The sequence below is a fragment of the Dendronephthya gigantea genome, unplaced genomic scaffold, assembly GCF_004324835.1.
Source record: "Dendronephthya gigantea isolate DGI-Jeju-01 unplaced genomic scaffold, DenGig_1.0 000001F, whole genome shotgun sequence".
Taxonomy (NCBI): domain Eukaryota; kingdom Metazoa; phylum Cnidaria; class Anthozoa; order Malacalcyonacea; family Nephtheidae; genus Dendronephthya; species Dendronephthya gigantea.
The window spans coordinates 2177662-2196446 of NW_021163011.1; the positions used below are offsets into that span (position 1 = coordinate 2177662).

The 18785-nt window shown below is 36.1% G+C and overlaps 2 protein-coding genes and 1 long non-coding RNA gene across 3 annotated transcripts; 1 reads left to right on the forward strand and 2 right to left on the reverse strand.

Moving 5' to 3' along the window:
- The first annotated feature begins 2448 nt into the window (after positions 1-2448).
- Positions 2449-6177, forward strand: LOC114526760. Its single transcript, XR_003687363.1, has 3 exons — positions 2449-2710; positions 5150-5217; positions 6150-6177. It is a non-coding gene; the product is annotated as an uncharacterized LOC114526760 (long non-coding RNA).
- Positions 6178-8761: 2584 nt separating this feature from the next.
- LOC114530135 (serine/threonine-protein kinase mos-like) lies at positions 8762-11030 on the reverse strand. The gene has a single exon (XM_028551723.1). It carries the CDS (start codon positions 10313-10315, stop codon positions 9401-9403), a length of 915 nt encoding a protein of 304 aa, XP_028407524.1. The 5' UTR covers positions 10316-11030; the 3' UTR covers positions 8762-9400.
- Positions 11031-13102: 2072 nt separating this feature from the next.
- LOC114524856 (mitochondrial import receptor subunit TOM70-like) lies at positions 13103-18476 on the reverse strand. The gene is made up of 13 exons (XM_028546061.1): positions 18221-18476; positions 17358-17531; positions 17093-17129; positions 16879-16968; positions 16647-16756; positions 16365-16428; positions 15618-15746; positions 15202-15326; positions 14791-14928; positions 14481-14705; positions 14064-14161; positions 13559-13681; positions 13103-13359 (listed from the first exon to the last, which is right to left on the reverse strand). Exons 1-13 carry the CDS (start codon positions 18410-18412, stop codon positions 13203-13205), a joined length of 1662 nt encoding a protein of 553 aa, XP_028401862.1. The 5' UTR covers positions 18413-18476; the 3' UTR covers positions 13103-13202.
- Between the last annotated feature and the right edge of the window lie 309 nt (positions 18477-18785).

Consider the following 18785-nt stretch of genomic DNA (forward strand, 5'->3'; position numbering starts at 1 on the left):
ATTCTAATTAGATTTCGAGTATCTATCTATCTATCTATCTATTTGCGCCCAACGTTTCTGCCAATGGGTATATATATATTTTCATATAGATTTCGAGTATCTATCTATTATCTATTTACAAGAAAAAGCTAATTTGATCACCTGATTACGTTACGCGAACTTCAGGGTGTTCCCAAAAAAACCCAAAATTTTCACCTGTGGGGAGTAACGCAACTTATAAAATGCTAAATACAAAAATCCAAAATTTGCTGGTAAAGAAGGACATGCCGAACGTCATAGTGCTTGAGATGTACATTTAAATATAGCTATCCATATTTTGTAAAGTAAACTATAGTAAAAAAAATCATTCGTAGGTACAAACAAATTTTACTGTCATCATGCATAAAAATGCTAAATAAATAATAAATGTCAAACACAGTGTGATTAAAGCACTCAAACTCAGTATGACATTGTTATTTATGGGTGATTTCAATAGTTCTGGGTATTTTGGGGACACCCTGTATATTTGCCGTATATTTGCTGTATATATTTGATGTATAATTACTTACTTTTTAAATGTGGCCTAAATTGAAGTACCATGAAGCACATGCAACATAATTTTTTCAAGGAAGAAATAACTGGATGGTACATTTGCGCGATTTGTGCACGGGGATGCTGATTAATCATCAAAGCCAAACGCTGTCATGCAAGCAATGTTAATTAGCTCAAGAATGTCTGTTGGAAATGCTAAGAAAGATTGTGAAAAATGTTCGTAAAAATCGTATTTGCCGACAACTATAATTACATGCCTCATGCAGGAGTAGATGTAGCATTGCAAATGGTAAAGAAAGTGTCATAATGTAACAGCGCCTTTATTGTCATGCATATATATAAAGATACAGCGTGATTTTTTTAAGCAACAAATAACCGAGATCATATATTTGGGCGATTTGTGATGCGCTGATAAATCTTCAAAGCAAACTCTCCTGTTGAAGAGGAGATCAACATCATCACTAACACTCCTGACGAAGGCCCTCAGCTCGAAACGTCGAGAAGTGTTTTGTCTATTTTAGGCAGTTGTTATACTACATGTTATATCACATGTTATACCACATGTGAACTTGTCATACAAGCCCTTTATTTCATTGATTTTTTAGCGTAACTAATGATGAGGGTGTTCCTGCTGATCTGAGGAGTCATACAGGGTGTCTCAAAAAAAAAACGCAACCACTTAAATATGCAAGAATATTAATATTGTTCGGGTTTGCACCACAGTTCAGCTAAAATGACTTTTAGCATTTTAAATGAAGGATTAAGAGCCATGCGTTTTTTTGAGAAACCCTGTATATATGGTGCATGTTTTAAAAAGCACGAAGATTATAAGGAGATTTCGGAACGTTATTAGCCAGGGCATACCTCAAATTCAACAATGACTTGTAATTATAGGTAATTAATGTAATTACAAAATATAATGCTATTTTGAGAAAAATTGAGAATTTTTTGGTCAATTTTTTGGCAATTAACATACCACTAGGCGCCAATTTTGTCTACCGATATTTAAAAGCTTTCCACGATTAATACCTATAAGGAGGGAGTCTTGGAGTGTGTTAGTCAAATGCATGCATGACCTTGTGATTTGTCAACGTTTCAATTTAACTAATAATCCGCGGCCCATGCATGGTTGAATATCAGCCAGAACATTCCTAAAACTATTTCTAAAAAAATTTTAGGTATAGTAAGATTGCAATAAACACTGGGCTACGCTGTAAAAAACGTGCTTGTGCGTCTCGTGACATTAATTAATGTGATGATGTATGAGCATAATAATGCATTGTGAGTCAATTTTTTGGCAATTAACATACCACTAGGCGCCAATTTTGTCTACCGATATTTAAAAGCTTTCCACGATTAATACCTATAAGGAGGGAGTCTTGGAGTGTGTTAGTCAAATGTATGCATGACCTTGTGATTTGTGAACATTTCAATTTAACAAATAATACGCGGCCCATGCAGGGTTGAATATCAGAGGCAGGGCAGCATATCTCGGCGGTCTTAAAGAGCAAACTTCTCGACTATTCGGCGAATAAGAGCCTTTTGTCATGTTTATGGTCAATTATTTGTTCCTTTCAAAACAAAAAGTGCAGCCGACTATGACCGAAAATTTGTGTCTTTAAGCCTGGCTTTCACTCACGAAAAAAGCATATACCTATAGTCATAGACGTGCAAGGTCCCACAAAAGGAAAAACATTGCATGAAACATCGCTTTGAGCACAAGTATAATTGTGTATCTCAAGATTATATATATCAAGTATAATCTTTATCTACATCAGTTTATCTTATCAAATGAATCTGATGCTTCATATGCATGAGGCTTACCATGTAATTATCTGTAATAGTCTCAACGCCTGAAACATGCAACCATCGTTTGAGGACTGCAGAAGAAGTTCATGCGCAGTGCCGATACCCAAATGTATAGCCATGGGAATGTGCGTGTTTTCCTGCTCTAAGAGAGTAAATGGTGTCCTTATACGCACTAAAATGAACAACAGCACGTTAAAAGCATATTGATAATTCATATCTACTTAAAATGCCCATTAGATCATTCCTGAAGTGCAACTAGCTATGACATGATATTATAAGTAAGCAGATCCTGCTAGCTATTTAGCAGTTCATCATCATCGTCCTCAGAAGACAAGACAAGAAAGAAGCTCCAAGCGTCTATACTACAACTGTAAGTCTGCGAAAGTATATTTTCTTTTCAATTGCATTGTCAGTGTCACTTACAACTTCCACACCTATTATTTCGTTTACCAATTTGGTGTTTATATAACAACGTCAGCAAAGCCTAAACTATAGTGCTGGTAGGATGACATTGTTTCACCTCAGTCTTTCTTGCTTCAGTTTGCAGTATAGAAAAGAAGCGGGGAGTATCTTCAAATAATGTGTCGGGTTCACAATGCACTGAACCGCAAGTTAAAAACACCTTTTTTGCAAACCGTACCTATACGTCTACTGCTATATACGGACTCTGTAGATGTGGTTTTGGCAAAGAACAAATTACGCCACAACTCGGTGGATCTTTTTTGAAAACTTTATCATAAAAACATGGTCTTTTTTAAATTAAGAATGATTTAATATCAGTAGATGCAGAATTTAGTTAATAACAATAACAATAATTGTTAGCAAGTTTTCGAACAAGAAATTCTATCAATTGTTAGCAAGGTTTCTATGAATTGTTAGCAAGGTTTTCGAACAAGAAATTTTCCAACAATTGTATAGACATCTAAATGAAAATAATCTTATTTCAAAATTTAAATCTGGTTTTCGGCCTGGGCACTTCACCTTAACCGCTTTGATTCAAATGTGTGATACATGGTTTACAAATATGGACCGGGGAATGCTGACAGGAGTGGTTTTTCTCGATATTTGCAAGGCTTTTGACTCGGTGAATGATTATAATTTGCTTGAGAAACTGACATACTATGGGGTTTCCGAAGTTGAACTCCAATGGTTTCAATCATATTCAAAAAACCGATATCAGCAATGCCAAATTAATGGTTTTCTCTCAAAAAAAGGTAAAATAATATGCGGGGTTCCCCAAGGGTCAATACTGGGGCCCTTGATGTTTTTAATCTACATAAATGACTTCCCAGCTGCTTGAAATCGACAGTGCCTTGTCTATATATATATGCAGATGACCGCACGCAAATATTCACTTCATCATATGACTCTGTGGAGTTAGTGGAAATTTTAAATTCGGACTTGAAAAACATAACAGTGACATAAATGTAAACAAACTCCAGTCTCATTTCTCTAAAACCAAGTTTATGGTTATAGGCTCAAGATATAATCTAAACTCTAAAGTTGGTTATCTACGCTCTAGCGCCGGTCACTATGAACAACAAAACTCTGACATCTGTCACCTCCAACAAATGTCTAGGGATTGATCTTGATGAGAAGCTGGCCTTCCATATATCGACGAACTATGTAAAAAAAATGTTCTGGTATAGGTGTCTTGAGAAGAATAAAATCTTTTTTCCCATTAGATTCTCTTCTGACACTTTATAAATCTTTAATTCAGCCGTATTTTGATTACTGCTCCCCTTTGTGGGACACTTGTGATAAGGTCTTAAAGGATAAATTGCAGGTGCTCCAAAACGGTGCGGATAAAGTGATTACTGGTGCAAATTACGATGTCAGTCCCAGCCAGTTCACTAGTCCCAGCATGATACTGCAAAAATTAAATTTAGACACTCTTAATGTCAGACGTGCTAAATTGAAGAGTGTTTTGTTGTATAAGGTCCTCAAATCTCAATGGACTTTCAGCTCCGGACCTGACTGATGACTTTATAAAACTCCGAGACTTAGAAGGAATGTGGGAATTTGTAGGTGATATATGTTACGGCGAATGCATTTGCATGCATTCAGGGAAAATATCGATTAATTTAGTGTACTTTGAAGCAAATTCACCCGTGTAGGAATTGCCTAATTCGTCAGTCGTCGTTCGTTACTGTCGTAATTGCCATGAATTTGTCTTTAAAATGTCAGCTGGCGAATCATTACAATAAAATATCGCAACATATTTCAGCATTTCTTAGTTTGAAACAAAGTGAAAGCGCAGCCAACTATGACAAGGGTCTTTCAAATACGCCGTGCGTGTACGCACAGGAAACTGATCGAGTTTATATCGTTTTCAATTTTGGGGATCTCTTAATCGAGTATTTGAAGAATCGAACTTGTTTTGTATAGTTGAGTGTGGCTCAGTTCGTTTTCAATTAATTAAGAACAATGTCAAGAACGTGGCGACTGGGGGGTGTGTGGGAATGTGACACCACCAATAATTTGCATTGTTATAAATATAGATTCTGTGTATTTTAAATGTGATTGGTTTATTCTAGTCACATGACTTAAAATAAATGCAATTTTTCCCGCCAGGGAATCAAGTGAAAAATTGTTGCCCGCTTCTTGTCATAACAAAGTAAAGTGGGTATTTTTTTAAATCAAATTGTTGTGTAAAATGTACGTTTTTGTTCCTATATAACAAAACACTTAATGTATATACCACCTCGGAAAATAGTAAGTTTTGTTTTCTCTCAATTCTCGATGTTTCCCTCGACTTTGGGAGCATGCATTAAGTGTATAATGTTAAAATGTTCCCTTGTTATATTAGCAAAAACAATACAGCATCACTGATTCGAGTGAATTCACCGGATGGATTATTCAGTCTGAGCAGTCAAGGTTATTCATGCTTAAAATTTCTATCACTTTAGAACAGTTTACAAAATCATCACGACTGAGGTTTTAATCGTTTTGAATTCCTACCGAAGATATTCCCCTTTTAATTTAGCTCAGGTCGCCAAAACGTCAAGTGCATGACTGGTTATTGTGACAATTTTTCCTCGTTTAACTAACTAATCTTACTAGCACAAATTTTTGGAATCTAACATCCCATAAACTTCTCGCTAATCCTTGCAGTCGTATCCTTAATTGCACATCTGCTATTTGACAAATAGATTACAATGAACCGTTGTCTGTTCAGTTATAGATACACGGTATGACGTCATATGTGATAAGAACAAAAAAAGTGGCCACGAGCCGCCGGGGCGAGTGGTCACTCTTTTGTTCTTATCACATATGGCGTCATACCGTGTATCTATATGCTATAACTGAACAGACAACGGTTTATTGTAATCAATTTGTTTTATATAATAAAACTGAAAAAAATCCAAAATTAATTGAATCATTTGTTTGCAATTTAAAAACAAGAAAATTGCTGTGACGTCATTCCGTGCGTCTGTCCTCTTATAGATCATGGCTCTCGACCAATGAAATTGCTTGAATTCTTTACGTTATTATATAAAATATAATAGCACCACGTTTACATTACACTCAATAATTTATTGGCACGGCACAGCTAAAATGGGTACGCCTACCTAATTATTTTATTGGTGTTCAGGCTAAAGGCCGGGCACGGATGATAAATGACGTGCCGATAAATTGAGTGTAATAAACGGGGCTGCATGAACAGTAAGTAATATTACAAATTGCACATATATTACTTCGATGCAAGGCAAAACCTGAAGTTGATCTCTTCTTGAACACATAAACGTATGAGTGAGAGGTCTGGATTTGCTTCTCCTTTATCTAATTTATCATTGGTTTGCTTTAAGATTCGATCATCGACCTTATAATGGCAGGAAAATATGTGTTGTTACTCTTTGTCCTGGCCGCAGTTGTGTCTTTGTCAACGCAACAAAATATAGTAAACCAAGACTATGCTGAACTCAATAGAATTCGGAAGGAAAATGATAAATATCGTAACATTTTCCAAAGAATGCGAGACGAGGTAATACACCTTTTTCCATACAAATTCGCAGGGGTAAAAATCGCATGAAGCCAGCTGATATTCCTTTTTTCGCATGGGCGATGTATGGTAAGAATTGGAGGTTTATACTTAGCACTTTGAACAGCGATTTAAAAGGCGGCATACTGGTGCGACAAACGTGAAATTGCGCATAATTATTTGCAACAAATCACAAACTTACCGATACAGTGAAAAACTAAAGGCTGCTTTCCTGTTACATTTGTCAACTTGTCAAAATCACTGATCTGGGCAAAAGCCGCTTTTGAAAATCTGCTCATGCGGGCGTGATATGTATAGAGGACAAGTCTGGACCGAATGATGACGTAATCACACTAACTGGAGAAAATTTCAAGCAAAAATATGAATTATTTACTGTACAGAAAGAGAGAGGGGGACGAATGATAATTCCCGCGGCCCAGCTCCATCAGCCACCCTCATATATATATTATATTATATTCCATGCAATTGTCTGATGTATTCTTTCAGTTCGAAATCCTGAGCAAACGAGGCGGTTGTATTTCATTAAATGCGTATGGTTGTGAAGCGAATAACGGGAAATGCTGTCGTAGAGGTAACCCGTACACAGGAGCTATGAGAAGATGTATCAACGTTGGCTCTTTCGGTGCTACGTAAGTTTCATAAAACCATGCCAGTAATACCCTTCTTTAAAACAATAGACCCATCCACGTCATTATCCCAAAGAGTTTTTCTCCCGACGCAATATTTTGTTGTGCGAGTGTTAAATGTTCATATGCCTGACAAAAACAAATTTCCTTAGTACCATATAGTTAACCTTTAATATTGATATCTGTATTTTATCAAAAACTGCAAAATTAATGCTATGTTTAAATTTTCCTCAAGATGCCTACTGTGGCGCCGTGTGCAAAGGGTCTATAAGTCGTTAGTTAAAGTGGTCCAATCGAGATCGGCCCACCAAGCGCTTAGATTGCTCGTGATTTCTTAATCGCACACCCTTTGCGCTGTTTATGGGTTTCAAGATGACATACATGATTAATCCCTCAAAATGTTTTTACCGCCTTTGCATGTTCATGCAAATGAATTATTCAAATACATGGCCTATATTTTCTCGTTCTTTAGAAAATATAAATGCGTGGAGCCGTAGACATTCGAACATGTCAACATCTCAGCTCATGCAGTGGCATATATAGCCGACATATTAATCGTGATATAATATGAACTCTTTATTCCACTCTGAAATTGCAGTGTGTGTGAGTAGTTAGACAAAGAAACTGAAGCACAAAGATGCAATAATATAATTGCATGTTTATAGACATTTAGTATAATGCATTATATTTTATATGTTAATTTGCCTTTTGTCTCATCTACAGCTATAATAAAATTGTGTATGGTGATCTATATATACCAAAACGTTATTGTTTATGATTTTGTATATAATCCACCAAGCTCTGGGGCAGTTCACTCTATAACCTGCATGCTTGTTGATCATTTTTTTTATAAATTTTTTAACTTCGCAAACTAGACCAAATTTTTCAAAGACGAATCTTTCTAATTTCAAATTTTAGTTCAAATTGGGGGAGATGTCCAAATGTTGTCAATTTCGCCACTTTTTATTCAGCCTGGTAAGGGCTCTGCCCTAATTATATACTTATTTGATGAGCCTGCATGATATATATATATATATATATAAGACTGAGCCTATATAGAATATTATGACTGTATGATTATATTTACACATGGCGTATATAGATATATAGGGCGTACAGGTGTATTAGCACCTGACGAGGGGTTCATTTTGAAGTTCAAACCTTTATAGATATCGAAACTTAGTTTTGACCTGCAACCCATATATAATTTAAAACAGATAAATTTCAAAGCATTCTATCTGTTTTATTAGGGGGCACTATATATATATATATATTAATATATATTATATATATATATATATATATATATTATATATATATATATATATGTATATATATATATATATATATATATATTTATATATATATATACACCCATTTGCAAAAACGTTGGCCGCAGATAGATAGATAGATAGATACTCGAGGTCTAATTAGAATTGCATATGATTACATTTGCATGGGATTTCAATCATAATACACAACATATGCAATTCTAATTAGATTTCGAGTATCTGTCTATCTATCTATCTGCGGCCAACGTTTTTGCAAATGGGTGTATATATATATATATATATATATATATATATATATATATATATATATATATATATATATATATATATATATATATATATATATATATATATATATATATATATATATATATATATATATATATACCCGGTCTTTCGAGGGAGTTTATTAATAACAGCAGTTGTGGTTGCACTGAAAAAATCTTGAAAGGAAAATTCACTTAGGCTATCCAAAAGAAATAGATATTTTAATTCTTTCGGATTTACATAAATGATATAAACTTTGAATTTTGGCCACTTTATATGGGCTATTTCTTGCCTTGGCTTTATTGAGAGAGTCGTATGTAACGTTTAATTATTGTTTTTATTGCACGCGCATATGGATCGGTCAATCAATTCTAGAATTTTTTTATGTACTTAAAATCGTATCATGTGATGTGCATGACATTTGATAAAATATATTTTTTTTAAATGTATATGAGTAAAACTTTGTGTAATGTTTACTTGCGAAACAAGCACACCCCTTATATTTATTAAATATAGTCTACCGATTTGGTTACATGTAAAATGTATGTCTTTTTTCTCTTCTATCCTGACAATATTCTTTGACTTGTAAAAGTCTTATAGCTACATTAACTATACCATGACTAAGCTAACCCGCGTGCAGTCTCTACAGAATAAAAAAGCATGCATATAATAAACCCAATGCATAATTCAACTAAGACTGAAGCGACCGTAAAAATGAAGATATCCGTAGAATCAAACATGATTTCATTTAAGCGTGCTGGCACTGAAATCCATTTATGGAATGGCAATTTGGCCCCACTGTCTTATTTTTTCTGTTCCCAAGAGCAGAAGGAATAAGTTCTTTCTTTAATAAATTAAAGAAACAATTATCCTTAAGCCAGATCACGATGAACCGACAGTTGGATTTGTAGAGCCGAAGGGGTTGGACGGTCATGTGGGGCACCATTCCAGCACTTTTGAAACAGTTTTCGATATTCACCATCGGATTCGGGCAAGCCTTTGGGTAGACGCGGTCTAACCGAGTTTGTCGCAATACCAAATATCACCAGCTGCGGGTCCTCGCCCGCGTACGGTTCCACTCGAGACAACATTTGCCACATGCAAATCCCCAGAGAGTACACGTCAGCCTGCGTTGTGGGGAACTCTCCAAGTAGCAGCTCCGGTGCCTTATACGCATGCGTACCGGTGAGGTAGAAATTCGGTCGAAGATCGCCGTCCAGTTCGTCGATCTTAAGAGAACAACCAAAGTCGGCGATCTTGCACGAAGATTCACTGTTGATGATCAGGTTGGCGGGCTTGATATCGAGATGGACCAAGCCCTGATTGTGGATATACTCCAGCCCGCAAGCTACAGCGGACGAAATATCGAGACGTCGTGAAATGGACAGTTCCTCGTCCTTGCATTCAATCAATTCCTGGAGATTTCTATTCCCGGCAAACTCCATCACTAAACAAGGAGTGTTCTCCAACGTCATGGCCCCCAAGACCTTTACAATATTGTCATGGTTCAGCCGCATCACTCGGAGTTCCGCCAAGAAGCTATTCCACACCAAATCTTTCGTCTTCGTATTCGACCTCAACTTCTTGACGGCAATCTTTTGGTTATCGAGCAGCCCGCAGTAAACGGTGCCGAATCCTCCGCTTCCAATTGGATCACAAACCTGAATCTGAAGGTTCGTGGAGAAGCAAGACATCGATTCATCGGTCAAATGCGAGTTGTGTTTCTCTTGCTTCGGGACATGACTAAGATCTAGGTTCAAAGGACGGGGTCGCGGACTAGCTAACATTTGGCTTTTATCCTGTAAATCGCTTTCTTTGATTACTCTTTGAGACACTGAAAAAAGCCTATATACGTAGTTTTTTCTTCAAAGAATAAGCTGATACTGCACAACAGATATGTAGAACTAGGTCTTCGTCTATTCTGATCGTTTTTGATTATTCCTGACTTCAACAATTATCAACTTCAGTTCACCTGATTTTTTTATAATGATAACAACAGTCCGCGGTGAAAGGCCAGTAGCGACGTTTTCAGGTTTCTTGACTCTTTTCTTCTTTTAGTTCTTTAAATAACTCACAATGCAAGTATGATATAAAATGTGTTCGTTAGAAATTAACGCTTGGAAAATATATACAATATATTTATATGATATGGTCGATATCCAGTATCGGTTGGTATAACAATTCTTTCCAACAAAACGAAAGTTTGCATTCACTTAATATTTGCTTCCGTGAATAAAATTCCCTTTAGTGTTTATGTAGACGCCTGCGTCAGGTTCTTCTTTCAGTGAAGGCTGCCACTCGTGTGACTTATCACTTTGGTAGATTCTTCTTCAGTTAGTAAACATGGCGTTTTGATAGACAGCGAGAAAACAAATTTGGCCTTGTTCCTCTTCGTTCAAATCTCGCTTAATACAAACTGCATGCAGAGATCTCTCTGCTCATGCGGTTCAATGCACATAGGGTTCTGCCGTTTCCACAAGAAAGGACCGTAATTGAACAGTATTACTGGTAGCAATCTGGCTTGCTACCTGTTTTCTCAATCATTTCTTTGTTTTTCCGCACGACCACCTGTTTATTTTAGGCGAAGCGTAAAAGCTCATTGCTATTTTGAAATCCTTTCGAAATTTGGCATCAAAGGTCATTTCAATTATCAGTATATAAAGTTATATCAGTTATATATAAAGTTATATAAACTTTTAAAAGTATTCCATTAACATAAAAAGCACGCGATTATACCGCCAGAATCGCTTGCGAAATTTCGCTGCTTTATATATTTGTCTCTATAAATATTCGAAAACACTCAAAATGTAAAAAGCAACCTGAACACCGCCAGGTAATTGTTAGAATACCCATGCATTCACCGTTAACATATTTAAATTGTCCTGCTCGGCTGTTCCCATTTCACGCAAGGATATCGTACCGAAGCTTTTCCGGAACAAAATTTTCTTCCTGCAAAGTCGGGAGCGTGTGAAAAAGCGTGGGTCCGCGCGGCACAAAAATTGAAAGGTGCCCAACATGATTGTCGTGTATGGGCGATGTATTTTGGTACTTGGAAGTGGTAGTGATAACATGAACGGTTTTTTACACCTGTTATTATTTGTAATAGCGCTGGTTTAAATACATGTGAATGCCAAAACTGTTTGTCAGGAGTTCTATTCGTATTATCATAGGTTACCGAGTGAAGACTTGTGTATCAATTTCAAAATGAGGACTAACTACTCGCAGCTTGCGCTATAAAGTTATTACCCATGCTGGGACTCCAAAAATGACTCCTTAAGAAATTTGTCCCTCAAATACCGTTGTCGCTACGCGATTACAAAACTACGCATTAATCCGGTTTTCCACTAGCGAAATCGTCTCAGAAAAACTGGGATTAATGATTAGAATTGAACTGAATTAACCTAATTATGATATTCCTGGTTTATATACACATATAGACCAGATTTATATCCAGCTAGTGGACCTCTCATATACACGTACCAACTACATGGTCTATATCTGGATATATAAACCCGGTCTATGCCAATCACCGTTGTGTATACTTGTCTGTAATATAGAAACGTCCTTACCTTTACCATTTTTCTCATTAGCCCACCCTACACGTTGACCGTCCATGAGGTGCTTGTCTTTGTATTAGCGGGGGTCGGAGCTCCTCGCCTCATTTCTCTTCCGTAGGTCTTTGTCGCTGTGAGTAATCAGGTTCTTTGCCAAAGTCGCTTCCGTCTGAAGCAAACAGACTTCATGCATTTTCCTTATAACACCTATTACTTTGTGAATGAGTATAATCGATCTTCAGCTCTAAAAGCTAATTGTATCAAATCCGACGAGTAGAACTCTCGCGAAACCTATTCTGGGTGATAAAAATTCTTCCTTTGACTCGCTTCTTCCATTCTTGCTCGTTTACGTACAATGATGACTTCGCCGAAATTCACAAGACAGCTCTGTCAAAATCCTTTCTTTTGTATTTCGTTTACCCATTGTTCTTGCTTGCTTAATTATTGTTCTCGTTGAATCACTCCATCTTAAGGGGCAAGTCATGATTAAGGCCTAGGTTATACGTCGCATTTTGGTCGCGTCGAATGCAATTCAAACAATAGATAATGAGATGATAAACCTCATTAAGCTTCATTATCATCTCATTATCTATTGTTTGAATTGCATTCGACGCGACCAATACGACGTATAACCCAGGCCTAAGTCTTTTGATAACAAATTCGTTGAAAACCTCTTTATTTGTTATAGATATGCACAGGGATATGCATAGGGTTTCCCCAAAAAACGCAAACAATGACCGTCATGCCTATATAGTCGGAATTTGAATAGCCAAGACAAAGCGCGATGCACTGGCGTCTCGAATTTTGACAGCTAACATGCAATTAAAGATACTATAGGTTAAGAAATGCGTATTGAAAATCGTGCAATTTCTATCCTTTGAGAACGTAAGGACATTACTGTACGCAGTTGAAAATGGTGATGGAGAAAAAAGTTCTTCAAATTAGGCACGTTCACGATAGAAAAAAGATCATTACAAATTAGAAATGTCAATAATTATACTAAAAATATTTACGCCAACATCACTAATAAAATATTTTTTTCAATAAAAGTAAGGCCAATTAACAATCAACTTTATCACATGTCCCGGAAAGGACAGGTCATATATATTGTCCTAAAGTCTTAGAACAGTCTGGGAGGCGTGAGGCCAATCACTTTAGTCACATATTCTTGAGCTAGAGCCGCTTGTCGGATAGAGAAGGTATGTGCCATCTCACTTTCACTTCGTACAAGTTCAAGAGCTTTGTCAAAATTCTCGATCGCTTCCTTAAACTCTCCACTGAAAGAAAAATGCACAGATTTTGTTCAGTTCTTGGTTTTGCAGGTAAAAAAATTTCACCTGTAATTATATAATGATTATTGTAACTTGAACTTATTGTAGCAGAAGAATGACTTTTATACCATTGGGATATTTTTCGATATGTTTGAGATGTATTGGAGTAAAGTGTGAAGGAAAGTTTCAATGTCATATTGCATACCTTTGGACTTGTAGCGTTGCAAGTGTTTCAAACGCAAAGTCACATTTTGGATCAAGAGTAACAGCTTTCTTTAAAAGATCCATTGCTTTTTGAATATCTCGTTTCCACTGGCAAACCAACAATCTGAAACAAACATGTATTGCTGTGCTTGATTATAGCTGCATTGATAACTTTAAGGGTAAGATGAGAAGGGAAGTACAGAAGAGGTGAAAGAAAGAGAAAAAAAGAAGAAAAGAAAGAAAAAAGAGGGAAGAAAAAAATAAGAGAAAGAAAATGAAATAGAGGGAAAATTAGGGAAGAAAACGTAAGAGAAAGAAGAATAAAGAAATAGAGGGGGAGAAAGGGAAGAAAAAGAAAGAAAAGAGAGTAAGAGAAAGAAAGCAAAATAGAAAAAAATAGGGGGAGAAAAGAGAGATAAAAAGAGTAAGAGAAAGAAAAGGAAAAAAGAAAGAGAAGAAAAGAAAGAAAGAGAGAAAAGAAGGAAAAAGTGGATTTCACTACTTACGCCTTGTAAACGTAATGCACAGGATTATTTGGCTCGATCGAAATAGCAGTATCGAAATTTTTATCGGCAGCATCAAAGTCTTGCATTTCTTGGTTCAACTAAAATTACACAGTACAATATGTACACACTGCAGGATTTTAATATCGTTATGCATCGGGAGTCCGACATGGATATGGCCAATCATAAAACTTATTTGAATTTTATGGCGGCGGGAAAAAATATGTAATTTATATTTTTTCGATTGGTTGAAAGATTCGACATCATAAATGTTTACTAAACTTATATCAAAAGATCGAATTAAAGTAGCTTCAAAGTGTGACTTAACAGCCCCTAAATTTTATACAAATCCAAGGCGAATAGTTTTCTGGAACTTCACATATATAACAGCAGAACTGATCTGACCGCCATTTCAACTACCTGGGCGAACAAGCTGTAAGCATCTGCGTGCGTTGGATGGCTTGCAATAATATCGTTAAACATTCGCTTTGCCCCCTGAAGCAACAACGTTGACTGTTGCGTCATTGCTGTTTTATAAATACAAAAGGCAAGTTGAACTTTCGCTGAAACAAATGATGGGTTGATTTCCACGCATCTCTCGAAATCTTCTTTGGCTTCGGGAAGTTTATCAGTTAAAGCGTTGATCTGGAATGTGGGTATAATAGATAAAGATTAGGGTTTAACCTTCCGGTTCCGGGCAGCAATTTAGATTTTTTGATACACACTATACCTGTCCTCTATGGTGGAAAATATCTCCATTCTCCGGATCCAGCTTTATTGCTTCGTTGAAATCTTTGTATGCTTCCTGCGTGTTCTGGGTCATTTGAACCTTGATGCTAGCTCTTTTTACTAGAGCATTCACTTTGACCTGAAAACACAGAAATGAAGAATGGAAACACTTGACTCGAGACAGAATCCATATCCTTTTATTAGCAAATAGGTCACCATTATAGAAAAAGTATTATCAATCAAATATTCTCAACCATATAACAGAAGTGTAACTATTGTAATAGTTTCCCCACCTGAAAACCATTATTAATATCATTTTTTCAATTATTTTTTTTCATCGCCTATATGGTTTTTATTACTACAGTTTCTCAGTGTGAACTGTTAGAAATATGAATCTATTTCTCGTCTTCACCTTAACAGAAGCATCTTCTAAACTGATAACTCGATCAAAGTCTTTCAAGGCTTCGGTTTGCATCGACATTAGCGTATGCATGGTACCGCGTAGGCATATTGCTTTTGCTAAATATGGACTTGGTTCTAAAGAAGGAAATGCAAAGAAATATCACGCTTGGCTTTGCTGGATGAAAAAAAATGTATTTATGCCGTCTCAAACCACGCATTGTATTCTCAAGAAAATACTTGACACGTTTAAAACAATACAATTATTCGATTTCAATAATCACATACGCACGCTTTATGATTGAACTTTGTTTTATTTAAATTTTCGGCGTGCACTACATTGGTTTCATTTTTGAAGATTTATAATGAGACGAAATTCGGGCTACGAGCAATGTCAAAAACTTCAAGGAGCGCCTTAAAAGCACGTACCAGGTTTATCAATTTCTTTTGTGCAAAGACTGATGATGTTATCAAATTTATCATCAAGTGCTTCTCTAACAGCTTGAAGATATGGCTCTGTTTCAACATTATCACTCTCATCCAAAGTCAACGTTACATCTAGAAATTGATCGAGGGCGGCAAATTGAGTAGACTGACCTGAATAGAGTGGCCGGATAGCGCACCTATGCGTTGATGAAAGGTAACCAATCATGTGATAATGAGGCCAAGTTCATACGTCACATTTTGGTCGCGTTGAATGCAATTCAAACAATAGATGAGATGGTAAGCCTCATTATCATCTCATTATCTATTGTTCGAATTGCATTCGACGGGACCAAAATGCGACGTATGGACTAGGCCTGAATTACATTCACCCGACGTTTTTCAAGCCGATGTTTGATGCGTACTTCAGTAAATTAGGCAGGTACTTATTGCCTGAAAAATAATTGACACAGGCGACCTAACAGGCGGCAATAGCATAAATGGTTGAACAGATAATTTGATATCGTAACATTCTGCAAGACCAGATGATTAAGGTGTATCTTTCCTGTGAGGCATCATTGGAATACGGGTGTGAATGCGCAATATGTAGCTACTGTGCACAGGGAGAGGGTTAGAAGTCAGTATGTAATGTGCTCATTTTAGAATAATACGTTTTTCAATACATATATGTATACAAAAGCATTGACTTTGCATTCTAACTGCAAAATTTAAAGATCGCTCCAAAGACAATACCTTCAGAAAAAGAATCCAGATATGCTTTAATAAAGACGTTTGATGGCAAAACACTAACGCGATTCTATAATTTGAAAAGGTGTTACAAAATTAATGTTACTCATTTCATACAAATGTTATATTTGTACTTCAGGAAGCACATTAAAAATCATGTTGCTCAACTGATTCTGACATATTTAGTGTATTTTTAGTGTGCAGAGGGAAAAGCATCCTGGTGATGTTGTTCATAACTTTATTTTGTTTTATAGGTTAAACCAAGGGTGATACTGTTATAATACTCACTTTAAAATGTTCTGCAGCTTTTTCAGTCCCTATCTGTTTCAGTATCTGATCCATTTGAACCATCCATGAAGAATTTTGCAATCCTTCTATCATGGAGACAGCCGTCAAATCTGATAGAAAACAACAGTGACAAAAGAAGAGGATAATAACTGTAGAATAAAAATACATTGGTGCGATCCAGGGAAAAAATTAGTGTGTATATGCATGTAGGTTGCAAAACGTTTTGACAAACCTTGCAAACAGTTCTGTTTTTGGTCCAACATTTCGTATGCTTTAGCTCTTCTTAAATAAGCTTTTGTATATTTTTTATTGTATTGCAAGGCTGCAAATGATTGGTAAATAAATGCACAATTTTATTTTGGTTACATAAATAAATTTATATTTCCAAATAACAATATAGCTGCCATAAGTAGCCATGGATGGCTGGCATTCTTTATCACAATTACCTTGTTTACAGTCTGATATGACATCATCATAGTTTTTCTATATATTAAAAACAAATGCAAGTGGAATTGTTTAAAATAAATCTTATAAATATGTCTATTCAATCACTTCATTTAATGGAAGCTAAACTACAGGGGTTTAGTGCATCTTATACACACCAAAGCATAGCCATAGGACTACTTGTCACACAAAAAACTTAGCTACTCGAAGTAGCGATTAGATGTAGATTGATTTAAGGTGGATATTAATACATTACCTAGCACTTACCAATTGTTCATGAGCAGCAGCCCTGTTTTGGAAATATATTGCCAAATCTGCTTTGTTCTCCTTAGGACAAATACTAATAGCTGAAGAGTAACACTCAATGGCCTCTTCATATTTCTTTGCTTTGAATAGTTCATTTCCCTTCAACTTTGATTTTTGAGCCTCCTCTTTTGGAGTCTTAGAAAACAAAAATGGATCATGGTTATATATTGGTGTCAAAGTAAGAAGGCATACTGTGTATTACCGACCACAAAAAGAAGTACCACACATAAAAAGAAGTCTGATGTACAATGTATTGGAGGCTAAAATAACAATACACATAATGTGGTCTGTCTCTAGGGATTACAACTATAGGTGTGCAACTATAGGTGTGAGCTGACATATTTGAGATTTTTCAACTTATTTCCCTAAAATAAGAGTACTGATTTGCATCCAGAAACTTAGTTGGAAAAAATTTTATCACTACTCTGCAAAATTGTGCTTATACAACACTTCTGTAACAAGATAGGGGCCACAAGGCTAGGACTCCCTCACCATGATCTGATGCAATTAATGACATGCTCTCTGCCTGGTACGCTATATAGCCACCATAAAAAGCACCAACTTGTCAAGGTTGCTACTTCAGATGAATAAATTAGCAAATCACACTCATACATAACACATTCTTTCCTTTGTCCTGTTTGCCTGAGGCTACAAACGAAGGTGGTGGCATAATTCATTCAGTTTTTCTGGCAGTTATTACCCTGTCATTTGCAAGCTGGAATATTTACAGTCAATTATTTTTTGAAAATAACAAGGGCATCGCAATACTTTTTAAAAAACCTGTTCTTTTATTACTAATTAAAAGAAGAATCCATACGGCATACCAGTGTTGGTTCTGGGGTTTCAACGTCTTCGTTTGGTCTAGGTGTTGTATCTTCAACCGACCGCCTCTTCCATAAATAAACACATACAACGCCAACACCCAACAGTGGCAACCCAACATACAATGCAGTTTTCCATTTAGAACTGCCAAACCAAGATTGAAAATCTCCATCAGATTCTTGTGTGGAACTCATCCTTTTTCCCACGTTGGGTGAAGAAGAAATCTTTCAATTCAACCAAAATCAGATTCTCGGTGGAGCTTCGTAGGCTATTCGGATTACGGAAAGTGACGTGATTTTGCAATTTAGCCTTTAGATGTATGCTTTTTAAATTTTTATTATATTCTGATCACTTCAATTATCTATCCGTAAATGTTGGAATTCTTTGAGGTTCGACATGATTTTGGTTTTTTTAATGGCAACCTTGAATATTAAGATAATTGTAAATCACCATTTTTTTTTAAATAGAACAAATACTGACATTCGGACGAAAACCGATCACGTAAAGCGGATTATAAAGTCACTGACATTGAAACTTACCGCTTACGTTTATTTTAAATCGTTTAGG